The sequence below is a fragment of the Sturnira hondurensis genome, unplaced genomic scaffold (genome assembly GCF_014824575.4).
Source record: "Sturnira hondurensis isolate 20B ecotype Veracruz unplaced genomic scaffold, ASM1482457v3 Scaffold0010128, whole genome shotgun sequence".
Classification (NCBI taxonomy): Eukaryota; Metazoa; Chordata; class Mammalia; order Chiroptera; family Phyllostomidae; genus Sturnira; species Sturnira hondurensis.
The window spans coordinates 34,751,657-34,777,175 of NW_028082759.1; the positions used below are offsets into that span (position 1 = coordinate 34,751,657).

Below are 25,519 nucleotides of genomic sequence, written 5' to 3' on the forward strand. Positions count from 1 at the left end.
TTCTTTTTATTGTTTGTTTCTGTATGGATTTTCAGAATCCTTTATGACATTTCTTGTTCAATTTTATTTTTAATTTCACAAAGCACAAGATTGTCTCAGGGCTCATATTGCTGTTTTATACTCTTAAAAAATTGATACCCATAATCAGAATTTATAGTGTACAATCTTTTACTACTTTGAAAATAATTTTGATAAGTTTTAGCTTTTTTAATAACTCTAGAACATTTATTTCTTTTGTGACATGAATTTATATTTTATATTAATATACAGTAGGATAATGAAAAATGTTGCAAATATTATCAGGTGAATTTATTCCAATACTTTATTTAAAGGTAGATTTCATAAAGAATTATGGGATTTTAAAATAATCATATTTAAGAAAAACACATGTCACAAGATTTACTCTGGGAAAAATATGTTACATTATGGGAATATGTAACTCATAGAATCTCTATTATTTTCTTAGGTGGATTCAATTACCAATCTTCTAAAAGGGCGAGCCGTGGTCAGAGCCTTTGAGCAAACCAAGCACCTTACCCCAGGCCGAGGATTACAGGGTAGGGTTTAAAAAATAACTGTTAGAAACAATTGGGGGGAAAGTGGTAGACAACGTAGCTATGAAGCAAGAGTATAGAACAAGAAGAAAAGTTGCAGTGGCTCGTGCTTCATAACTCACTTCGTACTACTTCTTTTTTGATATACTTTTTAAAGATTTTATTTATTAATCTTTAGAGGAGAAGGGAAGGAGAGAAGGAGAGAAGTATCAATATATGGTTGCCTCTCGTGCGTCCCCTGCTGGGAACTGGCCTGCAACCCAGGCATGTGCCCTGACTGGGAATCGAACCAGCAACCCTTTGCTTCACAGGCCCGTGCTCAATCCACTGAGCTACACCAGCCAGGGCAATTTTATGATAATTTTTGAAGATAAGTAAGAACTCAGTATAAGACCTTTTAGGCTTCTACGAATCTTAAAATGTTTCATGCCTATCAGGGCCAGACTGAATTAAAAATAAATTCATTGAAGACATGTAAGTAGTGAGTTGCTGAGGCTGAAGTCAAGCGTGGTGCTTACTTGCTCACATCTGGGGGCGGGGGGCGGAGGGGGGCTGGGAATGTGGGAGGGCAAACAGAACAGGACCTAGAGCTTCAAGTTCCAAGGTCTAGTTCAGGGTGTTTAAGGTGTAGTTTTTCATCTAAAATTGCTCCTTTGTTTAAAGATGTATAAGAAAATAATATTGAGGTTTGGCTTTCTGGCTTTAACACATTTTTCACTTGTGATTTGGCTAAAGAAATGAGCACAATGATGATAATTTAGGGCAATAGCAAAGAAAACAAGAAAATTCTGAAGGTTATAGTCTTGCTAATTGGTACATAGTTGAGAGTTAAAGAGACTTTTTCTGTGTCTTTATTTAGAATTTCAGCAGGAAATGGAACCAAAGCTGAATTGTCCAAAAAGGTTAAGACTTCACATCAAGCAAGATCCTTGGAATCTTCCCAGCAGCGTCCGGAATCTTGCTCAGAACCTCAGAAAATTTGTTGAAGGTCAGGATAAAAGCAAAGAATGTCTTATGACGTCCGCAGTTGTCATTTAAAAACTCATTAAAACCAAAAGTTCAGGAAGGCTCTGATTGTTTTTTCAGTGTTTCATTTTAAAAGGAAAAGAAGAGGACTATAAAGTATGATGGAGGAAGATAGAAAAAAGGAATAAGATTGTAGAACCTTGTGCTCTGAGGATCTAAATGATCGATATCGTGGAGAATAAGTGATTAAAATAAGTGTGCATACTTACGACAAATGGAACACAGAGAGAGTTCCATATTTTACATATGAAACAACAGCAGAAAAATTTCTCAAGGATTCACAAAACACGTGACGCTAAATTTTACAGAAAGTCTAAAAAGTCAGCTGTGTGAGAATCTGTGTGAGAATCGACCAGATCGCACAGATTGTATCGTTTGTTTTTAAGTTTCTTTTTCAGAATTGCTTGTCTGAGTTAGTGGTGGTGTCACCCGCCATGGTGGGTGTTGAGTATTTCTTCAGCACCCGGTAATTGGTAATCCTGTAATTAGAGATAGAACTTCGAGACAATTTCAATAACTATGATGGTGTGTTTAGGATTGGAGTTATTAAGTAGAAAATACTGAGAATTGCCAACACGATTGTGGTGAAAAAGATGAAATGAGAAATTTGTTTAATTTTTTTGAATGTCTAATTTAGTGATTTTCTTCACAATATTTTTGGCCAGTGGTTGGAGACACACTTCGGTTGTCACAACTGCGCTTATACTCTTGGCATCCAGTGGGTAGAGCCCGGGGGTACTACCGAACCTTCTACAATGTACAGGACAGTCCCTCACAGCAAAGCATTATTTCACTCAAAATGTTAAGAGTGCTAAGGAACCTGTGAAAGTTCCTTACTAAGTTCATGGAACCTGTGAAATGAATAAATATTAAGCTTGCATTTAAATTTTTCTTCCACAGTCATGTGTACATCAGTTGGATGTGGTACATACTGTTCAGCAAGATTACAGTATAACCCCAGTCATTACCATTATTTTAGGGTAAATTAGAGAGCTTTATATACTGGTTTTTTTTTTAATGCTGTGAATAAGCTGAACTCAACCAAGTAATTTTGAAGATCTCATTGGCTTTATTGAGGGATTTGTGAATCTTGCATCATCTCATCTCATGACCATAGGGGTTCTCTGAGGGGGTGTGTAAGGTGGAAAGTCTGCATAGGAAGAGGTGTGGGGTAAGGGAGCTATTAACAAAAAAGGAGACCAGAACATCTTCTGGAGGAAGGGGAACTACAGGGGGATGATGGTTGTATTTCCAGGAAAGGTTGAAACATCATCTAAGTCAGGTATTAAACCTAGGTTGGGAATCATGAGATTTAGCATGCGACACCATTTTGGGTCTGTGGTTTTCTTTAACAATGTTGGTAAAAGGCAGCTCTTAAATGCAACAGAGCCTAACCACCTTGGGCCTCAGTTTCTTCATTTTTGGAGGCCTTTTCTTCTGTGATTGCTAAGTCTTCTGTCTAGCAATGTACTCAAATGTAACAGCTTAGGTATCACTTAGAGATAAGGAGAAGAGTTTGTGCAGATGCAAAAAAACTCCAAATAAATCACAGTAATTCTATTGTGTGATGAATTGTTTTGTTCTTGACAGCCAGATTCCTTGGCTGTGTTTTATTTCATAGCTGAATATAATGGTTACTTGAGGCACATTATAAAATCACATTTAAAAACTCCCCAAAATAATGAGTAGCAAAAATGATAGATATTTTTTCAAAGACTGAGAAGCTTAAGAAATTTAGACCTTTGAATCCTTTGTTTTTGCAGTCTCACTTATAAAATTTAATGCTTTCAGGTATTTTGTGCATTTCTTGTTGGTAAATTTTGTTGCTCTGATTATTGTGAACTTATCTAGAATAGAATGCACACTAACCTTTGTAATTTCCCATAATCTTGGGCATGTAAAGAACTCTGTAGATTTTTATATTTATCTATTGCAAGTAAACTTTGCCAATTGGAAGTGAATGGACGCATAACGCATTAGGCACATAGTAATGAGTATGAAGTTGATTCACATCACTTACAAAACATTTGTGATTGACCCAGTTTGGAGATGGGCTGGGAAGATGAGTATTTGGAAACATTAAGTAGTTTTCTGTCTTATAGGACAGTATCTTGACTTACAGATAGGCAAGGAAGACTATACGTATTCTACATTTTCTATAAAGATAATCTATATAATTACATATAGACTATAATTGCAATATATAATACATAGTATAGTGTATATAGTTGTATTTATTATTTATATGATCTTTAAAAATTTAAATAACTAAGAAAAATACTGTTTGATAATTCATTGATCGAGACTGTGACAACTGTAGATATTTAGAGAATAAATACCATGTAAGCTGTAGCAGTTAAAGAAGACCTACAGAGTTAGCAGGATCTGAATAATGTTTAATAGGCTCACATAATTCAGAGCTTGGAGGCATTTTAGGGTCTTTAGGAATGTGTAAAATTTATATAGGCAACTAGGAAAGAACAGCATTTCAAAGCAAACAGGACTTTTATTATCTCAGGCAATGAGATTGTGCTAGTTTTTATTAAAATGCAGTTAAAATGCAGCAGAACAAGACTGAATGGCTAAGTGATATTTTTTTTCCTCTGCAGAGGTGAAGTGTAGAATACTTCTGGCACTTCTTGAATATTCAGGTAATATTTTTCTTTATTTTTACTATTTAAAATTGCTGTGAATCATGACCTTAGAAAGTCTCATGATATCAAGGCAATGCCTTCAGTAAAATAGATGGAAATACGATCCCTACGTTTTCTAGAGTCTTGCAAAGTTAGAAAAAAAAACCTTTAGTTTTAATAAAAAACACAAAAATGTGTACTCTTCTTCAATTACAAGTAGGAGCATAGAAACACACATAAGCATTTATATAGAATATAATTTAGAAAGAGAAAGGGAGCAGGTTTGGTAAAGTTATTTGTGCAAATGGGACATAATGAGAACCTGTGTCTAACTTTTCGACATGAACAAGGGTGTAGGTGGGCTCCGATTCAAAGGCTGCGGAAATGGACTGAGCTTTTAATAGGAGTCTCGTCTCAAAATCATATTTCAAGGGTATGGATGTAGGCAAGGGAGGGCGTTGTGACCACTTTTACAATCTACCAGAGTTGGAAATTTTAAATTATAAATGAATGAAAGGAGGAGCCAAGTTAACCAAGAGGGCCTTTTTGTTTGTTACTTGATTTTTGCCTTTAAAATGGTTTTGCTTTGCTTTTTGAATAAATAATAATACCATAAACTTTTTACATTTAAATTTTACTAATAATCGCATAGCCAATGAACCTAATATTTATGTATTTCACTGGTGCTATTAGTAATAATAGAATATGACTATTTTTCCACAGTTTTAAAAGAGGAGATATTAATAATTGGGTGATTAATAATAAATAAAAATCAAATAATTAAAAATTTAAAAATCAGACAGATTAATAATAGTAACTAGTACATGGTGCTCATTCAGCACATATTTTGAGCATCTGGGAGATTCGGCAAATAGATGCTTTACTGAGAACATGAATAATAAAGGGGAAAGATTTGAAATTCAAACTTATGCCAATTTCAGGAATGGTCCTGAAATGTATTACTTTATTCATTAATATTCACATGGCTGTTTTTACAGATCCTTATTTTGATTTAAATTTTATTTTTATTCTCGCCATAATTCTACTTTTTTTCTGCTTTTTTCACTTGCTCTTTGTTCCCTCTTAGACATAGCATGGCACCGAAACAGAACCAAATTACTCCATATTGCTGACTGCGAAGTTACACTTTTCACTTGAAAAAAGTAGACTGTCTGTATCTGCTAAATATCTTTCTTAACTCACTTTTACTCCTGCCTCTCTCTGATCGTCTCTTTTAGTTTCTGGTTTATTTTGCTTTATTTTCTCCATACTATTTCAGAAGAATAACTGGGATTGCTTGCATATCAAGAAACCATCTAATTTTCTTCAGACCAGCCAGATAGTTGTGGAACTTGACCTTTTAAAACAGTTGAGAGTAAATGAAGTCTTACTATTTTAAAACATGTTTGGCCATGGTTGGTGTAGCTCAGTGGATTGAGCACAGGCCTGTGAACCAGATGATTGAGCATTGATTCCCAGTCAGGGCAGGCACATGCCTGGGTTGCAGGCCAGTTCCCAGTGGGGGACAGATGAGAGGCAACCACACATTGATGTTTCTCTCCCTCTCTCCTTCCCTTCCCCTCTAGAAGATTCTTTTTAAAAAGCATGTTTGTAGAAAATTAGTTTATGTAGGCTGATATGAAACAGAATCATTTGATAAGTTTTAAAAAATCAACTTTTTAGTGTATTTCCGCTAGGAGAGAATACTTAACTCTGCAAAAGAAGTAAACAAGCTGTTGGAAAAGAATACACTCCTCTGCTTCTCTTCCGCTAGCAGCTAGAAGCAGCACTTGTGATTCTTGCTGTAGTTCTTATCAGTAAAAATGAATAGCTTTGGAATGAGATGGACACTTGTGAGTTTCAAACAGCTGCAGAAATACAAGGAAAAAAACCTGTGTGTTTGTGCTAGGAGTTGGCTTATTTGGGTTTCCTTATTTATCATGTATTCCCTCTCCAGTCTGCAATGAAATGGAGCACCCACTCATTGCCAGTCCCCATGCTAGGTGCTAGAGAAAAGAAGAATCATTATAATGATACTGTCCAACTTCACTTCGCTAAAATTTCACTTTGCTAAATGCTCTAAATGTTTGTATCTCATTTATTGTTACCACAGATAGAAGAAGTAGGAATATGCCATTTTACATGTAAGAATCTAACACTTAGGATTATACGGTTTAAAATTGGTGGAATGGGTAGAAACAAGCAGATTATATGCCTCTGAAGTCCAAGAGTAATTCACACATTGTATGGTATATGCCACTTCCCCTGGCCTTCTTGCTGGAGGCCCCTGGGGTTCACAGGCATGAAACAAATTCTCACCAGGACAGGCCATTAGCCGTTAGTGCAGGGGTGCCCCAGCCCTGGCGGCAGATAGAAGTGCCCAGTACTTCCAGGAGAGGGGAAATGTTGTAGGGGGAGACAACATTTTAATAGTTCAGAGTTTTTTAAAAGGTAGAACCATGTGTCATTCTTTACAATTTACAAAAATAAAAATAACTGTAGAATAGATTTGTACGCATGAGGAAACTAACCAGAAAGGGAGAAATATTAGCCAAAGGCCTGGAAAATGCTGGAAATGTACATGAGAGGAGAATTTGAGGATTAACATCTGATGCCCATAATCAGTAAGTTTCTAGGTGATTTTTTTTAAATCAAGGAAAAACAACCACATTTAAAATATGCATATGTATGGTAACGCTACATACACGAGAGGTTCAGAGACCCCGCACAGGAGAGATTCAGAGACAGAAAGAGGGATTGAGGTGTATTAGACATTCTGAGCTGGGGATGAGGTAACGCACCTGGGCGGCTTCAAAGGGCCATTGTAGGGTGATAAGAACAAATGTTTAGTAAATATGCACCGTAGGCCAGGCACCTTTTCGAGTTCCAGGTAGTTAAATAAAGGGGAAGAAGTTTATCTTGAGTTTGTGCCTGCTATAGCTGCCTTCAGCCCAAAACAATCAGCATGGCTCAGAGGTACATCTTGGGGTGACTCATTCTGGACCCCCACAGTTCCTTCCTGAATTGGGGTTGGTACAGTGTTCTGTATCTCATTAAACGATGTTAGTCTTGAGAAAAGTTCAGTTGAATAAACAGTTGTATCTCATTTCAGGAGGTAGTAATGCAGTTGGGCTCCCAAAGTTAAGCCTATTGTGTAAGCAATCATGTATTTAATGAGGCATCTCTATGGAAATGAAAGAAAAACAAAGGTTAACGATTGGAGCAGACTACAATCTCAGCTGTTTGCATTCTAAAAGCAGGCAGTCGAGAAGATTTGCAGATGGCAGGGGGTCAGGCAGTGACTGACCGACTCTCCTGGTCTGCAGTTCCAATGTCCCTGGTGATGTCTCGACAACAGGCACGCAGACTATGACGAGTGTCCGTAGATGAGCTTAAGGTCTGCGGCAGGTTGTCCCACATTAGCCTTGTGTGGCTTGGAAAAGGACAGGTTTGGTTCTCAACAATTCCAAGTCAAAAGATGGGAAAATGAAAAGGTTAGTTTGGAGGGTTACAGCCAGATATTTAAGAAAACTAGTAAAATTCAGGACCCAGTCCAGTTTATAGGTAGAAAAAATTTAAAAAGAAACTCAAAAGACAACAGCACAAGAATCTAATATCAATAAAGGTATAGTATAGTTTCTGTTAAACCATTTTGCTCTCTAAAATGACCCTCATTTTTTATCAAAAATAGCCAAATTAAGACTTTTTGCAGAATAAGTATAGTGTCAATAAACTTGGCCTGGTTATTTGTACAAGTCCCGCAAGAATAGTAATTAACCACACAGGCTCTTTGAAACTTGCTTTGCTGGAATTTTTCATGGGGAATCCTCATCTTGAGCTTAAAAAGGCCTCTCAAGGTCAGGAAAAGCCAAGCCATGTACTTATCATTAGACTTCACCTGCAATACCTATTGACCCTCAGTAAGTCGACTCTGAAACCAGAAAAGTCGGTGTTGGTGCTGCCTGTCACCGCCAGATCCAAAAAGCAAAGACAAAGATGGAATCTTTACGGACCCTTCAGTCAGATGGCCAGCGATCTGAGAAGACAGCAGGTTATGTATCCTGAAAGAGCGTCTTACATTCCTTTCAAGCCATCCTTTTTTGTAGGGAGGAAAAAGTAGGTAAGGGATTTGGAATTCAGGAAAGAGGTTAATCAGATAAAAGCTGCAGTCCAGTTCTCTAACATCCTTAGATCCACTGACCAGTGATTTTCTCCCTGGGTCCTGTGTCCTGGGTGGTGGGATGTCTCTCCCTGGCACACATGGCTCAGATACCATCTTGTTTGCTTATGGTCCCTTCTGGAGGACGCAGGTTGACTTGCTTGCCGTCTCCTGGAGTCAGGGTGGGCCGTACCTTCAGCTCCTGAAACAATAGCTTTTTACATGCATCAACTACTAAGCTTATTAACAATCACCTAAAACTAAAATTTTCCAACTCTCGAGGTCCCCATCATCTTGACCAATGAGTTAAAGTTTGCGGGTGGGCAGGAGAGCAGGGCCTACATCCAGAGGCCTGTGGACAGAGGTGTGGGCTGTAAGGGCAATTCGTGTTTGGGGAACGCCGAGCAGTGGGGTGTGACCCAGAGAGGGGGTCAGCTACTGTCCTGGCTGCTTTCAGGTGCATTGTTTTATGATATTCTCACAACTGTCTTGTGGAGATTGTTGCTGGTTGTCTGAGTGGGCGGAAGTGATGTGTTGAGAAGCTGTAAACAGGAGTTGGGTATAGACAGAGACCCTTTTCTGCTACTCAGTTTTCTACCCTTGTTATTCCCTGGGAGATAATAACATGTCAAAAGTCACTCGAGAAACTCTTAATATATAATGTGCATTTTGAAGTTTATGCAAACCATTTACTCTGTTAAAAATTGGAAGGTGCCTTGGAAATCACCTCGTGAAGTAATAAGTATTTATTAAGTGTTTTTTCTTTGAAAATATGTTGGTTTAGGATTTCAATGACAGTGTGTACTGAAGGCATTTTGTTTGTCCCCTCTCAGTCTACTGGGGGCACAGGTGCATGGCCTAGGCCCCAACTTGGACTCCTGTGTACCCCCAGTAGTCGGCGCGCTGTTTAGTTCCCCCCGTGGGGCATTCAGTGTTAACATTTTGAGTGGATGAACAAATGAAACTTCTGTGTGATTAATTCTGTGTGATTTGATAATGAGGCTAAGTGTAAATTTTAATTTGGCTTACAATGCATATAGAATTTAGTAGCAGAGAGTAGAAGAAACACCTAAATAATTATTTTAAAATAAAAGAAGAAGAACTCTGAGAGTTTCTTCTTTAATTGTTGTAGTGGTAAAGTCCTAAAAGCTCACAGTGCGACCAGATCCTTCCATCTCCAGGCCTTAGCCTTCTGCTGCTGTTCATATAAGTGATTTTTTTCCATTCAAATTTTTATTAAGAAATTATTCTCAGATTATAGGTCGGAATATTCCTGACAAAGCTATTGAAGTATATTTTACACTTGCCCCAGATTTTCTGCTTTATTATAGGAAGACACAAAAGCAAAGCAACAGCCCTGACCAAGTTACTCAGTTGGTTACAACACCACCCGGATAAGTCAAGGTTGTGGGTTTGATGCCCAGTCAGGGCACATGTAAGAAGCAACCAATAAATGCATAAATAAGTGGAAAAATAATTTGATGTTTTTTCTCTCTCTCAAATCAATAAATTAAAAAATAATTGAAATAATTTTAAAAAGCAAAGTAACAATGTTCAAGGAAGGTATAGGGTAGTTTTTGCTTCTTCTTTAGTCTTGGCCTTGAACCTCAGTCCTCTAGCTGCACTTTTGGGCTAACCTCTGTCTGAAGTACCCTTTTAAGTGGAACTAAATCCTAGCATTTCAAGAAGCCTGAGAATGAACTCAGACATTTCCATTTCACTTAATTCATTTGTCTGTTACTTGCTCTACTAGTTTATTGTTTTCTTTATTAATTCAATAAATAGTTATTGAATGTGTGCATTCTATTAGAGACTATGCACAAAAAATAAGTGTTTTGCATTTTACTTAATTGAGACTTGGACAGAGTTCTTTCCCAGTTTAGGTATTTTATAGTAACTTATAAAATATTATTTTCCATCTGTTAGAACAGGGCCCATGGTATATAACTACTTATGGAAAATGTCTAACACATGTTGTTGGTTAAATTAATAAGTTGAACCATATGGAATTGCTATATTCAACTACTTTGACCTACAAAAATAGCAAATTCTTATAGTTTAACCTAATAAATGAAAATTTTATTATAAAATTAAATATTTTAAATTTACATTATGTGTACACATGACTTTAATGGTTATTAAAAACAAATGTTCTGTGTTCTTGGTAAACAGCTTAAAAATTATGCATTTTTATCAATAAATCATGAATTCAACACTGAATAAAGGCAGCATTTATACTGTGTTATATACTAATATGAATAAGATATTTCAGAAGATTCTGAGGTCTCAAAATATTCAATAGGCTTTTAGGAATATGATTATGTTTACTTTTGTTCTCCTAGTAGAAGTGATTTTTCAATGTATAGAGCACATGGCTTGGCATTATATTATTTATGTAGTTTTTACATGTCCAACTACCCAAGGCAGTTAACGCTTTGTGGTCAGGCTCTCAGACGCACAGGCTCTTTCCTCTGAAAATCCTGGGGCCCAGGAGCGGCAGCTCACATGGTAAACATGCCTTCAGAGTGGTTCAGTGATAACTCCAGTCAACTGCAGAATAAGATCCTAGGAAAAATCAGTTTGTGCCAAAACTGTAAGTGCATTACTTATTTCAAAGCAATATAGGAGTTTAGGAAATGGACATATTTATAACTTGTCAAGTGGAATAGCAAATTCAGGAGATACAGATTTGCTGATTTTTACAGACACTTGGACATTGATACTCTTTTCCCATGTGTATTTCACATAAATATTTTAACAGGTGTAGTAGGAAAAATTTATTATTGATAACACCATATTTTGTTTGCCAGTACAAGCTGAAAAACCGAGCTTTGAGTTTCCTTTAGGAAAGTTTCATAGCAACAAATGCAAATTATGGGCCCTGAGGGGAAAAATATAAATAAAGCTTTAGTTTTTTCCCCTCAGGTTTTATAAAGCAATTTAGTAATTAAAAAATAAAGTCACAATATCAATGAAAATAATTTATTTTAATGTGCCTAGATATTTTTTGGTATTTAGTGTCTTCTAAAAAATAATTTTGCTAAAGTGTATGTGCCCCTTCAAAGAGTTCAAGTTCACATTTCTCACATGGTGCAAGTTTAGTGACAGGATGAAATAACAGCGAGCACAAACACTTAATGGCTTGGCGTGATGCATATGACATTTCTCAAAACCGTCTTGATGTTCTCCTGGGTCACAGACAGTGAGCCACAGCTCCGGAGAGACGTGGTTTTCTGCCAGAGCCTCGTGGCCACCGTCTGCGCCTTCTCGGAGCAGCTCCTGGCAGCCTTGAACCAGATGTTTGACAACAGCAGAGAGAACGAGATGGAGACGTGGGAAGCCAGCAGGCGGTGGCTGGAGCAGATCGCCAATGCGGGCATTCTTTTCCACTTCCAGTCACTTCTGTCACCAAACTTGGTAAGGGGACACAGTGCACACCACTGTCTGTGTCAACTGAAACTTCCGTTTTAGTGTGTTCCCAAATAAAAGTGGTTATTCATGATTGTGTCAGTGGTCATTCAGCTTCTTTAAAAGAGTATCTTTTTCCATGGGCAAATAGAGTTTTTATAGGCATGTAGGAGGAATTTTTTCTTTCCTGATTTTCATCTCTTCTCAGTGACTGCTAACAGCTGGGAAAGCCTCCATCTGTTATTAATTCCTGTGTCCCTAAGCCCTTGACTGGAAAGGTCATCAGACGAATGAAAGTCTTTCTGCTACGGGTCCTTATTTTCAGTCCAGAAAAAATGGCATGTGATGGAACCTCACCTCCCACTGAGGCTGGTATTCTGAAATATTCTTGATAGAGAACTCTGACAACTTGCACGTCATACTGTCTGACAATCTGTTTCAAACCTGCATGTGTTGAGTGATTCTTTTCTTTCCTTTGTCTGCATGTTTGTCCTGTTAAATCCAAGAACATTGTGTTAGTTACTGAGTATACCATGTCTGTTAGCGTTCTACAGTGGGTATGAAGAAAGCGACTCTAAATATTTCATAAATTGTACTGGGGTGAACTTAAGAGATTTTTCACATATACTTTCTGTAGTTCTGATAGTTGTCATGATGTTTAAAGGCAAATATATTCAACTTTCATATATAAACAAGGTGCTAGTTAAAGGGAAGGGTGATTTTGAACATGAGATGCTGTATCTATTAAAGTACACAGACAATGAAGCTACCAAGTAACATGCTTAAGATTTTAAAGAAATGTATGTGAGTATATGCATCAGACTATGGACTTTCTTCAGTGACATTGAGGAGAGGGAGGTAATTGCTGTACTGCACGGTCATAAAAGGTTCTGGAATGATAAGGATGGGAAGCCTACCTCCGTCTACTTCAGAGAAACAATTAGATTCTTTTGAAAAGTCCCTGCTAATACAACCAAATAAAAGATTTAATTGATGAAAATTTTAAAGTGAGGAACTTTTGAAAAGGTTTAAAAATAAATATCAATTAATCCCATTGCCTAAAAAATAGAAATTATGAAACATAGGAAGCCTACTTCCTAACACATAGTAGGCGTTAAGTGTTGAATGAATGAGGTTTTATTTCTATTCTGAGTCTTACTTTCACACTGTCATTGTCTAATCAAGTGCTGGTGCTTTAACTTTAAACTTCATTTTATTTGAAATTTTATGTATTTATAATTTATATACCTGATAAGTGACATATCTAGGTTACATAATGAATTCTTAAAAACTAAACAATGAAAAAGCAGCTCAAAAAGTGGGCAAAGGATTTGAATGGTTGTTTCTACAAAGAATATCTAAAATTGCCAAGAGACATAAAAAGAGATGGTCAGCATCCTTAGTTACAGGGGAAATGCAACTCAAAACTACAGTGAGATACTATGTCACATGTGATGTGGATGGATGGCTACCATCCAGAAAGACAGTTACTCACAATTGCCAGTGAGGCGATGGGAGTAGAAGAGTGGAGCAAGTTTGGGACAGAATTTTTATGTCATACAGAAATTTTACTCCGAGGTAATACCCAAGAAAAATGAAACCTTGTATTTATGCAAAAACCTGTACACAAATGTTTGTAGCAAGATTATTCATAATAACTAAAGAGTGGAAACAACCTAAATGTTCACGAACTGACAAGTGGGTAAACAGGTGGTGGTATATCCATACAGTAGACTATTATTCAGCAGTAAAAAGGAATGAAGTACCAGCACATGCTGTAACATGGATGAATGTTAAAAACATTATGAAATGAGCCAGTTACAAAAGACCACATACCATGTGATTGCATTACTATGTAATGTGCCAAACAGGCACATTTTAGAGACAGAAAGTAGGCCAATGGTTCCCTGGAGCTAAGAATTGGGGGATGGAATGTGGGGAGTGAATGCTTATGGGTACTGAGTTTCTTTTTGGGGTGGTGAAAATATTCTGAAACTAGACGGTGGTGATAGTTCTACATCTCTGTGAATATATTGAAAACCCCTGAGCTATATGCTTCACATGGGTAAATCTTACAGTATGTGACTTAGATCTCAAGAAAACTCTATTTTCTTTATATTGCCCTCTCAAACACTTAGTTTTATTACAGAATGGGTTAAAAATCCAAAGGTTGCAAAAAAAAAAAAGGAAGAAACCCATAGTGTTTCTGCCTCTGAAACCAGAGCATAAAAACCTGCTAGGCCTGAGGGGAGCTGCAGGCTCTCCCGGTCCATGTGTCCCTTAGCTGTGGGCACAGTCCTGGTCACTAGGGTGTGGCTTTAGTCCCATCAGTTGGAGCATTGTGGCATGCACGTAAGCAATCAGAGGCCAGCCACTGTGGGACATTCCTTCCTGCGAATGTTCCTCTTCTGGAAAATTGCTGATTCTTTAGTTCTGTCCTTCTGTTCATGGCATTTTTCTGCTGCTTCAAAGGACTTCAAGAAGGAAGAGTTTAATAAGCATTTATCCAGCACTTTCCCTGTCCTGTATACACTGTATTCAGTACCACACCAAGGCTAAAGGTGACAATTCTCTTAACCTCCCGGTTTCCTCTCGGTGATTCTTTGTCACACAATGAAAATTCTTTACCATCTCTCCTACAGTCTCTACTAATGCTGCCCTCAAAATATGGCTATAAACTTAGAGGAACTTTTTAAAAATGTGTGTGAAGTATGTTAATATTATAAAGGATTATTGACATTCTTGAGGAAACAAATGTCACCTTTAAAAGAGAAGCTGTATATGATAAGGCTCATTATTCTTTCATGAGGGAATTAGTAAAAGACTCTAGATAGTGTGCTAAACTGCTCATAGGAAGGCCAGAATTTAGTATTAGCAAGGTGATGTTGCCGAGACATGCAGTGAACTTGTTGCTGTGTCTGGCCTTACGTGCCTAAGCTGGAAAATAACATGCTGTAAAAAAATCAGATCTCATATTCACAAGATTCTAGGGTAAGGCCCCCAAAAGGCAAGTGAGATGACAATGATTTTATCACTAAGCCCTTTGAAAGAAAAAGCATCACACACATGCAAATTGCCTTTATCACAGTTTTAATAAATTGCAAAATGAATAATGCATATGTTATTATAAAGTAGGATGACTATTATCTATTGACTTTTTAATAAAACCTTTTCACCTTTCAGTTGTTATAAGGTTATAGAAATTTAGAGCAAATGGCATTTTTTGTACAGATATATTTGTAAGTATAAGCAAAATAAATATGATTAGACTCTAGCTACAAAACAGACTGAAGAGTTGTGTAGAACCATTTAGACAATTGAGAAAATTAAAATTTAAAACCATAAGCAAAATGTGTAACTTTGAGAGATTTATTCATTTGATTTAAGGCAGTAAACTTTTAGTGAAGAGTTGATAATTTGGTGTGTGTGTAAATAAAACACAAGTGCAGCTAGTCCAGACTAGCTGGTGATGAACTGGTGATGTCATGGTAGTCTAGGCCAGGCCAGGCCGGGCAGACCGTGCCGTGGTCTACACAATCCTGTAATGTCATGCACTGTTTGTTTTTCTTTCTCTCTAGACAGACGAACAGGCCATGCTAGAAGATACACTGGTTGCACTCTTTGATTTGGAAAAGGTCTCTTTTTACTTTAAACCATCAGAAGAGGAACCACTGGTTGCAAGTACGTAGTTAAATGTTTTATAGAATTTCTTTGGCATAAAACAACAACATGTGGTAATGCTTTTATGTGAATATATTTAATATGAAGTTTAAATGGTTTTATATAAAATATGTGTAAGGAAAATAATAATAGCAATTTGGAGGGGATGAAAGGTCTGTATGACTTAAATCTACTGATAATTCTAAATTTTTAGTTTTACGTGTTAGTTTGGCCTCCAGAACTTTCTGAGCATCAAATTTTGTGCTAGCAAGATTTTTTCCCTTCTTTTTTTGTTTTTCTTATTGCAGTGAAACATACATACCATAAAATTTGCCATTTAATTAATTTTCAGTGTCCAGTTCAGTGGTATTAAGTACATTCGCAATATTGTGCAACCATTCCCAATGATTTTTTCACTCTCCCAAACAGAAACTCTATACTCATTAAGCTCTAAGTTCCCATTACCCTCTCCTCTGGTCCCTGGTAACCTATGTTCAACTTTCTATCTCTATAAATTTTCCTGTGCTAAGTGTCTCATATGAATAGGACCATAGGATATGTGTTCTTTGTACTGCTTTTATATCAAGATATAAGACAAATAAAATGACTGCCCTAATATATCTGGCTGTGTGGCTAAACCCTATAGATTCCAAAACAAGTTAAGTATATAGCAAAATTGCCTAAATTGAGTGCATACTTAACTGAACATCTTCAGTTGTTCCTTAGAGAATGTGTTAGCAGGCAATGAAAAAAGGTATTTAGGGCCAATAAGAAACAGAAGAGCCCAATGTTATGCTCACAATGTATAAGATTTCTATCTAAACCAGTTCAGAAAGACATTATAATAATTTGATCTGACATTAATTGATAAAAGTTATAATTTAATTTAAAGTAGACACATCTTCTGTATTTTTGCTAGTTCAAAAATGAAAATTGAAAATCACTTCATCTGAATGTCAAGCATTTTAATGTGTATAAATATAATCATGATACTTATCCTGATTCATTTATTTATCTCCTACAATATCCAAGATGGCAGAACCTTTCCTATCTTATTCATTGTTGTATCTCTAGCACCCAAGAGAGTGCCTGGAACAGAAAAAGGCAACATTTTTTTCAAGGAAATAAATGAACAAATATCAGTGAAGTACATGCATGGCACAAGCAGAAGGGCTCTATGATTGTGAAAGTAGAAGGAGAAACAAACTTAGTGTGAAGAAGGAAGGAGAGAACTTCAACAGAACATCATTGTATGTGATGTTGCAAAGAAGTTACTTAATAAATTGATGGAATGAAAAGTATTCCATTGATTTACCAATTTGCCATCATTGTACCTAATGAAGACAGTGATTTAGAAGTATACATTTGGAGAAATAACAATAAGTAGCATTTAATCTCCATATCTTTTAGTTTCTGCATTATCATTGATCTACTACTTCAACATTGTCATAAGTAGGTTCAAAATTTATGTACGAGTCCAAGAAATATTTAGCAGTTTGTTATTTTTCTGCCTCTTGTTTATGCATAAGTGTGGGGATCTTGTGTATTATGGTAGATGTTAACTTCTCCAGGGGTGGGAAAGGTTCTTACTTATTTTCACATTTCTAATGTCTAGCACAGTAAATTGGGACCCAATAAATATTCATTTAATCCATGATCTGATTTAAGAATGATAATCATTCATTCATTCATCAAAACTTCCTTGAATGCCCACTATAACCAAGCACTAATCTAGGTGTTGGATACAGTAAAGAACTAAACAAATGGATAATTCTCACTGAGCTGATATTCAGGTGGGGAGATATGAGTAACAAGCAGGACAAATGAGGTAATTTGATAATGCATTAGAAGATAATACTATGAATGTGTAATGTAAATGGGAGAGAACAGAGTATGAAAATGAAGGAGCTGATGAAAGGGTACAAATGTCTATCAAGCTAGGTGGGGGAAGCCTTATAGGAGGAGAGCAAAGAGCTGAAGGGGTTAAGGGAGTGAGTCACACAAACATTTGCAGGAGATGTCCCAGAGTCATTGGAACAGTGTGGCATGCTCTCAGAATAGCAAGGAGGCCTGTGTGGCTGGCATGGAGTGCCTGAGGGAAAAAGAGTAGGAGATAAGAAGGAAGAGGAGGCCAGACCATTGAAAGAACTTTGCCTTTCTAATTAAGCGATTGAGCAGAGGAATGACATGGTCCGCCTTACCTGTTAAAGGCTGCCCAAACCATTGCATTGAACAGACCATTACTAGGGGCCAAAGCAGGGCAGCTAAAAAGCTAAAACAGTGATCTGGGTGAAAGAGGGTGGTGACTTGACCTTGAGAATGGCTGTGGAGATGATAAAAGTCATTGATTCCATAGGTATTACATTATGAAGGAAGAGAACAGAATTTTATTAAAGTTTGACTTCATTGATAGATGAGAGAACAAGAACATGAATTCAAAAGTTGGGAATAGAGGTTATATTCAAGGGATAATTTGTCTGATAAAGGGGATTATTTGATAAGGATAATATTATTTGAACAAATTGTATCGTCTTCTGTGGGCCTGTATAAAATAGAATACATTTTCATTTACTTAATGAAATGTAGGCATAACTTCACTTCTCTTCACAAGAAGAGAATGATTCTGCATTCAAGGGCCTTCAAATCTTAGTTGTGTGGGTTAAGAAAACTAGAGCGTTGTCATTAATTGCATGTGATTTCTATAGAAGCAGAGAAGCGAGATTGATTAATGAATTGGTGTCACTGTGACGAAAGCAAGTTCGCTGTATGCCTCTGGGAGAAGGACTGAGCACAGAAGGGTGGAGGCAGGGAGGTATAAAGAGAACATTGACCTTGAAATCAAGAAAACTTAGTTCAGATCCTGGTTCTATTCTTATCCTCAAACATGAGAATATTAGCTTCCCCTGACTCACAGGCTTGTGAGGCTTAAATAAAGTAATATATTTGAAAGTCTCGAGTATTATATAAGGCTCACTGTAGTAGTCACTAAATATTCTAATCCATTCTCCTTGATTTACTACTTCATATTCTTGTTAAAAAGCTATATTTAAGCCCTGGCTGGTGGAGCTCAGTGATTGAGCGCAGGCCTGCGAACCAAAGGGTTGCCAGTTCGATTCCCAGTCAGGGCACATGCCTGGGTTGCAGGCCAGGTCCCCAGTAGGAGGTGTGTGAGAGACAACCACATATTGATATTTCTCTCCTCTTTCCCTCTCTCTAAAAATGAGTAAATAAAATCTTTTTTTAAAAAGCTATATTTAACATTACTCATAGTGTTGTTTTTGTATTAAAGAATACTGAGGTTCTGAAGAAATATGATATACCAAGCAAGTAGAATTTAAACTTCTGGACTGAAGACAGTTTACTTTCTTAAAAGAAATAATTATTATGTATATACAACATGCTGAGTGTTAAACTCAGTTTTGGGGATATAAGGATGACTACATGAAACAATGTCCCTGATGATATAAAGCTTAGAGACCGGTGAGAAGTACAGAGGAAAAAATGGACAATTTGGCCCACTTCAGCACAGGGAAAGTACAAGGTACTTCCCCCCTCCTATGTGTTTGGTGAAGGAAGAATAAAGGAACTAAACAATTAGGTTGTATCTAATTACATTTTGTAGAAAATCTTTATGTTTTTGGAGAATAATATAATGACACCAGACTTTCCCCTTTTCAATTGTGATAAAGGTAGTTTGATAGGAACTGTTATGGGAATGCATATTTTTGACCCTGCACTCCATCCGAACGTGCCTGGAGCTGTGGGTGCCTTGGTGACCTTGATAGACATGTCCCTGTCTTCAGAGAGCTCATAGCCTAGTTGGAAGACCACAAGTGAGGAATGAACAACAAAGACAAGTATGGACATGATAAATCCTGCACAGGGAATAAGTAAGGTATGAAGAACAAGGGTGAGGTGGCCCTTTTAGAAGTCACCATTGAAGGGCACTCAGCAGAAGTAGCTTTTAAGATGAAACCTGAAAGATAAGAAAGACCCAACCCTGTTCAGGGGAGAGAAAGTGCAATTCAGGCAAAGGGAACTAAAAACTTCCTAGTCAAAGACTTATTTTCAGACTCACTGGCCTGTTCTATGATGGGGTCCCACCATTGAAACTTCTCTCAAGGATGCATCTCTCTGTAGGATAGAACCAGAGGCCTTTTCCTTATGCAGTCATGTTTCTGAAGCTTTTAATCATTACATAGTCCTAATCATCAAGTTTGTTTTCCACAGCTGATAAATTATAACTAAAGGCAGTGATTTTCAACTCCACATTATTATACACTTTTCAGGTATACTTAATACTTTGAAAGAAATGGGTTTCCATTCTTTTACATAGTACTCTTAGTTTTTTACTTCATTTTAAACCCAATAACATGGTTATTTTCATTTCAGTTTCTTAATTTCTGGTAAATCATCTTTATTTGTTCTTTGTTAGGCGTATAATATGGGACTCACAACTGCATTATTATTTTCCTTTTAATAACATTATTCATTTGGCTCATGCAGAGATTGGCTGCATGGGTGCCAAAAAGTAAGGAGATGGAATTAAAATATATATGAAAGATGCCCTGGCTGGAGTAGTTCAGTGGATTGAGTGTGGGCCTGCGAACTACACAATCGCGGTTCGATTCCCAGTCAGGGCACATGCCTGGGTTGCAGGCCAGTTACCAGCAAGGGACGCATGAGAGGCAACCATACATTGATATTTCCCTCTCTCCTTCCCTTCCCCTCTAAAGATAAATAAATAAAATCTTTAAAAAATAATAAAATAAAATATATATGAAAGACATTGTATTAAACGGGGAGCTAGAAGATACCAATATTTAAAATATGCAATACAAATCTTTATTTTCTTTGGTGTCCATGTATCTTTTTTCTTCATTTTAGAATCAGGAAAACAAAAAAAAGGATTTTCCCCATGATTAAAATGTAGTTAATTCCCAAATATTTACATAAGAAACTTTTTATTCCTTTTTTTAAATCAAAATCCTTCATCTTCCTTAAAAAAGAAACAAAGCAAAATAAGCAGTATTAGTATGTGAATAAAAGAGACTTGTAGATGTTATTATGATGCTTCTGTTGATATGCAGAATTACATACATTTAGTAAGAAGTTTGGAATCTGTTATTAATGGTATTTAACCTTGAACTCTACTTTTAGACAGTTCTATTTCAATGTTATTAGCAATAAATATTGAGACAAAAACATATTAAACATCTACTATATATTGGCCTTATTTTTAAACTGGTTAAATGTGACTATTCTAGCTTTTAAGAAAGATTTTACATTACTTTTTTAATATGTGGAAATTATTTATCATAAAATGAAAAGATTTCATGATATCCCTGTGAAATACTTTTGCAGCATTTTAGCTTCTCAAATTAGCTGGGGTTTTTTTTTTTTTTTGAGTAAATAAATTTAGGATATTAAAAAAAAAGCTAAAAGAATTTGGACAGATAATCTCTAATGACTTTTGGGCATCAACAGAGATAATCCAGTTTTGATCTTGAGCTCAAGGAATGGAACTTGCAAAGCCCATGCAAATTCTGATAATAGTTGGTATGCATTCAATTTCTTGCACACTACTTATGAAGTGTACCCCATGGGCTCGTTTCAACTGAAATGTGAGCAAGGCAACGGCCACTATAGATTGTGATTCTAAACCACATTTAGCTTAACTTCTCATTTAGTTAAGTGAGACATCTGGTGTGTCAAAACGTAACAAAGTTCCCTCTGACAGGATTTTTATATACAGTGCAATGTTAAGTCTATTGTTGCTTTAGCTAATGAGAATCTGATTATTTAGTCTTTCCCTAAATAACACCGAACTTGATAAACAGGGGTACTTTTAAGATATTTAGTTTTTAATTAATTTTCAGGATTCTTTTTAGAAGTTAACAAACATACTATGTAGCATGTCCTGATTTTAAGAAATAACATAACATGAAATGTCACTGTAGACGTCCCTCTCACATATCAAGTGGAAGGAAGCCGGCAAGCTCTGAAAGTGTACTTCTACATCGATGGTTACCACTTTGAACAGCTGCCAGAACGGCTGAAGAGTGGAGGAGGCTTCAAAATTCACCCTGTGCTTTTTGCTCAAGGTAAGCTGCTTCCTTGTTTATGCTTCATGTGCCTACATTATTTTATTTTGATCCATATTAAAAAGTAAATTTAACTGTAATCATCATCATGGCTTTTTTTTCATTATCTCAAGAAATTCCTGCATAGTGTCTAGATAATATATTTTCTTCAGGGAATGATTATTAAGGAAAAAGTCATGTATCGTATAGATATTTATAAAGTAAGATTGCAGCATTATTTATAAGGGAGAAACAAGACATGAGTGGTTGAAATAAAGATAAATTTAATTGGCATAAATAAATGGTGGTAGAACCAATAAAATTGTATGATTAAGATATTTTATGAGAGACAAGGGTCAACAATATACACATGCAGATTATAGAAAAGAATTTATATTGTAGTCTGATTGTGTCATACATGCACCCATTTACTTATATGTATATAAAATGCTTTTAGTATAATTGGGTGATTAATGATTTTTTTATCTTTGAGTTTTACTGTATTATGTCAGTTTTGTCAATAAAATGTGTTTCTTTTGTAAATAAATTGTCTTTGCAATGAGGAATGAGTTTCAACTGCAGTAGAAGAAATTAAGATTAACGTGAATGAGAAGCTTCTTGCAGTGAACTGCTTTCTAGTGAAAAGTCCCAGATCGTTTTTGGTTTCTGGGGTCATAATTACTGCCTAGAAAAGATCAGAGGTCCAGACTATTGTGCAGATTCCTCTAGTCTATGTCTTTTTTTTAAATTCATGCTGTGGTCACAGATTATATCAATTTTCTGAGTGGTACTGTAGAACATTTGATTTTTTCTTCTTTTGAGTTTTTGAGACCTGCATTGGTTTTGCTGTGGAATTTTTATATTCTAATAAAAAAGAAGAGTAGAGGAATAAAATCAACCTCTGTGACTGAAGAACAGGCAGGCATATATAATCTAAATTCACTACCAAGTCAAAATTCTGCTTGTGCCACATGCATATTATTTTAATTCTAACAACAATGACCATGGGGAACAGATTCGTGGCAAGACTCCATTTAAGCAGAGGAAAGTTTCAGTGGAGAGAAGATCTTAGGAGTTAGTAGGAGGTATTTTCTTCCTTCTTCCCTTCCTTTTTTTTTTTAGGACTGTAATAGGGTTCGTAAAAGTATTACAAGATTCTGTAGTAAAAGGAATAAAAAAGAAACTTGAGCAAAAATAGACCTTTGGAGCTATGTTAAGAGAATTGTTAAGCCTAGAATGTGTTAAAAGCCATCGTAGAGACACAGTTTTAGAGGAGGGGAGGATGCTGGTCTGGAGTGTTAATTGTACAGGGTTTCACTGGAGTTCACAGTCATTGAAGCCTCTTCCCTCCTTTTCCTTTGTCCCTTTTTTAAAATCCTGCCTTTTAAATGTTACTGAGATGACAGATGGCATTAGACATTTTTCCTAAAAAAATTATTACCTGTGTGATGTATCAGCCATAAAAAGCTGAATATTCATACCCAGTAGCAAATGTGCTACTTTTGCAAGTAAACCTATTTTACTTCGCAAGTAACCTCTATTTTATAATAGCGGCAAAAACAAATTGAAAAAGAATCCCTGAGTGTTTATTATTTCAGTAAGTACAATATCACTTTAAAAATGTAATTGAAAGAGCAGCTACAGCAAACATTTACACAGCAGTAAAATATTAAAAAATGAATAAGAACCAGTGGGAATACTTCTGCAGTTGAGGTCACAGACAGGTAAAGACTGTAAAACTCTTGGTCTCATTAAGAATCTGTCTTTGATAAGGTAGTTCATAGAAAGGGCTTGCAGAGTTTCCTCTGCATTGATAAAACTTCTGTGAGGAACCATTAGTAGCTCTCAGTATTCATCAGATTAAGGGACGCACAGTCAATACAGCCCTAGTTCCAGCGGAGATTACCATCTGGAAATTGAAAGTAGTGGTAAATGAAGAGACTCCCAAATGGGGTTTATTCTGGGGTGAAAGTTTACATGGGTGGGGCGAATTTAGTTTTGTGTGTGCATGTATACATGGCTCTTTCCTGGCAAATAATAAGAAATATTAGATAAATTTGAAAATTTCCTGGGAAATTTAGTAAAGTCAACCCTGCAAAAGTTGGCTGAGGTATCATATACTTAGAACAGGAAGTGAGTGCACTGCCTTCTTCCCAGTTTTCTTGGCAGAGCGGATGCTGGGGCAGAGGGGGGCGCACTCCTAAGGGAAGGAGCACAGACCCAGTCAGGAAAGTCAGCACAGAGCACAACCAAGAGCTAGAATGTGAAGATCACGCTAAAGCAACCTTCAATTAAGTACTTCCTACAGGTCAGGGAAGGAATCCTGTTGGGATCCCCCAGCTCTTGGTGAGATAAAGGAAGTAAAAAATGAGAGTGAAGAAGGGTGTCAGGGTTGCTTTCTCCACCCACTTCCCGCTGGCTTGTTTTCCTTCTGTCTCTCAGTGGCTCCCAGTACTGGCTGCATATTAGTCACCTTGGGAAATATGAAAATAATCGTATTTCTAGGTTTAGAAAATATGCATGCTTGGTCCTATCCCAAACAAGCGCATCAGAATCTCTGGGAGGTGGAGCCCAAACACCAGTCTGTCTTAGAACTTTCCAGGTGATTCTAAATGTCTGCCGGAGTGAGAAAACACAGGTCTGGTGGATTATGAAATACAGTGCAATTTTCCAGATGTTTGCTTAACTAGAATAATCTATTTCACAGATGTTTGATCCTTCTAGAGTCTAGGGAGTTGGGTCAGGGGGGCTGGGCCTTTTTGCATCTGCCTTGTTAGGTCATTAGAATGCAGGTTGCCCCTCAAAAAGATGGGATTAGGTGGGACGACAGTTCTGTAGCAAAGGTTGCAGATGCCTTAGAGAGCTGACAGTTGAGGATGTCTTCTGGCTGCCGTAGCAACTAGGCAACAAGCCCTTCAGTTTTTAAAGAGAATCTGAGTGGGTGACTCTCAGAGCGTCTGCCACAGTGCACATCTGGCACCCTCGGATCCATTTGTTTTTGTAAGGATTGGGAGCGTGTCCTTCATCCCTGATGGACCTCCCTTTCTGGGAGGATAATTTAGAGGAAACATGCAAATGGACAGCTATAGCCCTGTTGCTACAGCTGGTCTCAAGCTGCAGTAGAATTTCGTTTTTCCTCTTCTGCTATCCATTGTAAATTAGCCTTGTTCTCAGTCTGCACCCCTGCTGGTGTCCATGACATGATTAAGACCTTTGTCCCCAAGGGGCGCAATTTTCTCATCACTGTGTCCTTCTCAGACCAAGGTCCTTGCAGTTGTCCAGTCACCATCAAAAGTGGGCAAGAGAGTACCAAGAGGGACCTGAGTGGATGGATTACCTGGATGACAGATGTATTTCTCATTATATAACAATAACCCCTAAGGAAGTATCCTTAGGATGATCAGGGTCTATTAGCCTTGCCAAGATAGTATTTGCTCTTCGTGGCTGCTAGTACCTTGGTACAAGGAGCCTCCGATGACCAGGAGGCAACCACAGCTTACGGTTCAGTGGGATCCCTGCTTTGTCTCCTGGGGATAATGTGCCCCTTTGGGGATCAGCACCTTTCAATCCACAGAGCCAGAGTTCAGGGATGGAAAGCACATGCTCCCCAAGTGAGGCTTCGGAACTGCATTTGTGCTAGTCTCCCGGGACTGCCAAGTGACCACCAGCTGGGTGCCTTCAAAACAGCAGAAATGAGTTCTCTGAGTCCTTGAGGCTAGAAGTCTGAAATCAGGATGTCCACAGGGTGAGAACGAAGGTAACTGGACAGGAAAGTGCAAAGGAGAGATCAAATTTTGAAGTTTGGACATTATTATATATTTAACCTACTTTTCCAAGAACAGAAAAAAATAATTTGGTAAAATATAATTGTATTTCTTTTTTTTTTCTGAACAATAAATAACCAAGCCATGGACCTAAAAGAGAAAATGTAGTTCTTCTTTCTCTACTTTGCCATACAAAGTTTACTTTTGAAATAAAGAACTCATCTTTTTTTTG

The 25,519-nt window shown here is 37.0% G+C and overlaps 1 protein-coding gene across 1 annotated transcript in view; it reads left to right on the top strand.

The window, feature by feature from the left end:
* Positions 1–25,519, top strand: part of PREX2 (phosphatidylinositol-3,4,5-trisphosphate dependent Rac exchange factor 2) — a 226,933-nt gene that overhangs the window by 141,708 nt on the left and 59,706 nt on the right. Inside the window, exons 29-34 of the mRNA XM_037058677.1 lie at positions 467–557; positions 1,414–1,542; positions 4,190–4,231; positions 11,572–11,789; positions 15,359–15,461; positions 21,401–21,544. Coding sequence (XP_036914572.1) covers positions 467–557; positions 1,414–1,542; positions 4,190–4,231; positions 11,572–11,789; positions 15,359–15,461; positions 21,401–21,544 — 727 coding nt within the window. The remainder of the gene's footprint in view (positions 1–466; positions 558–1,413; positions 1,543–4,189; positions 4,232–11,571; positions 11,790–15,358; positions 15,462–21,400; positions 21,545–25,519) is intronic.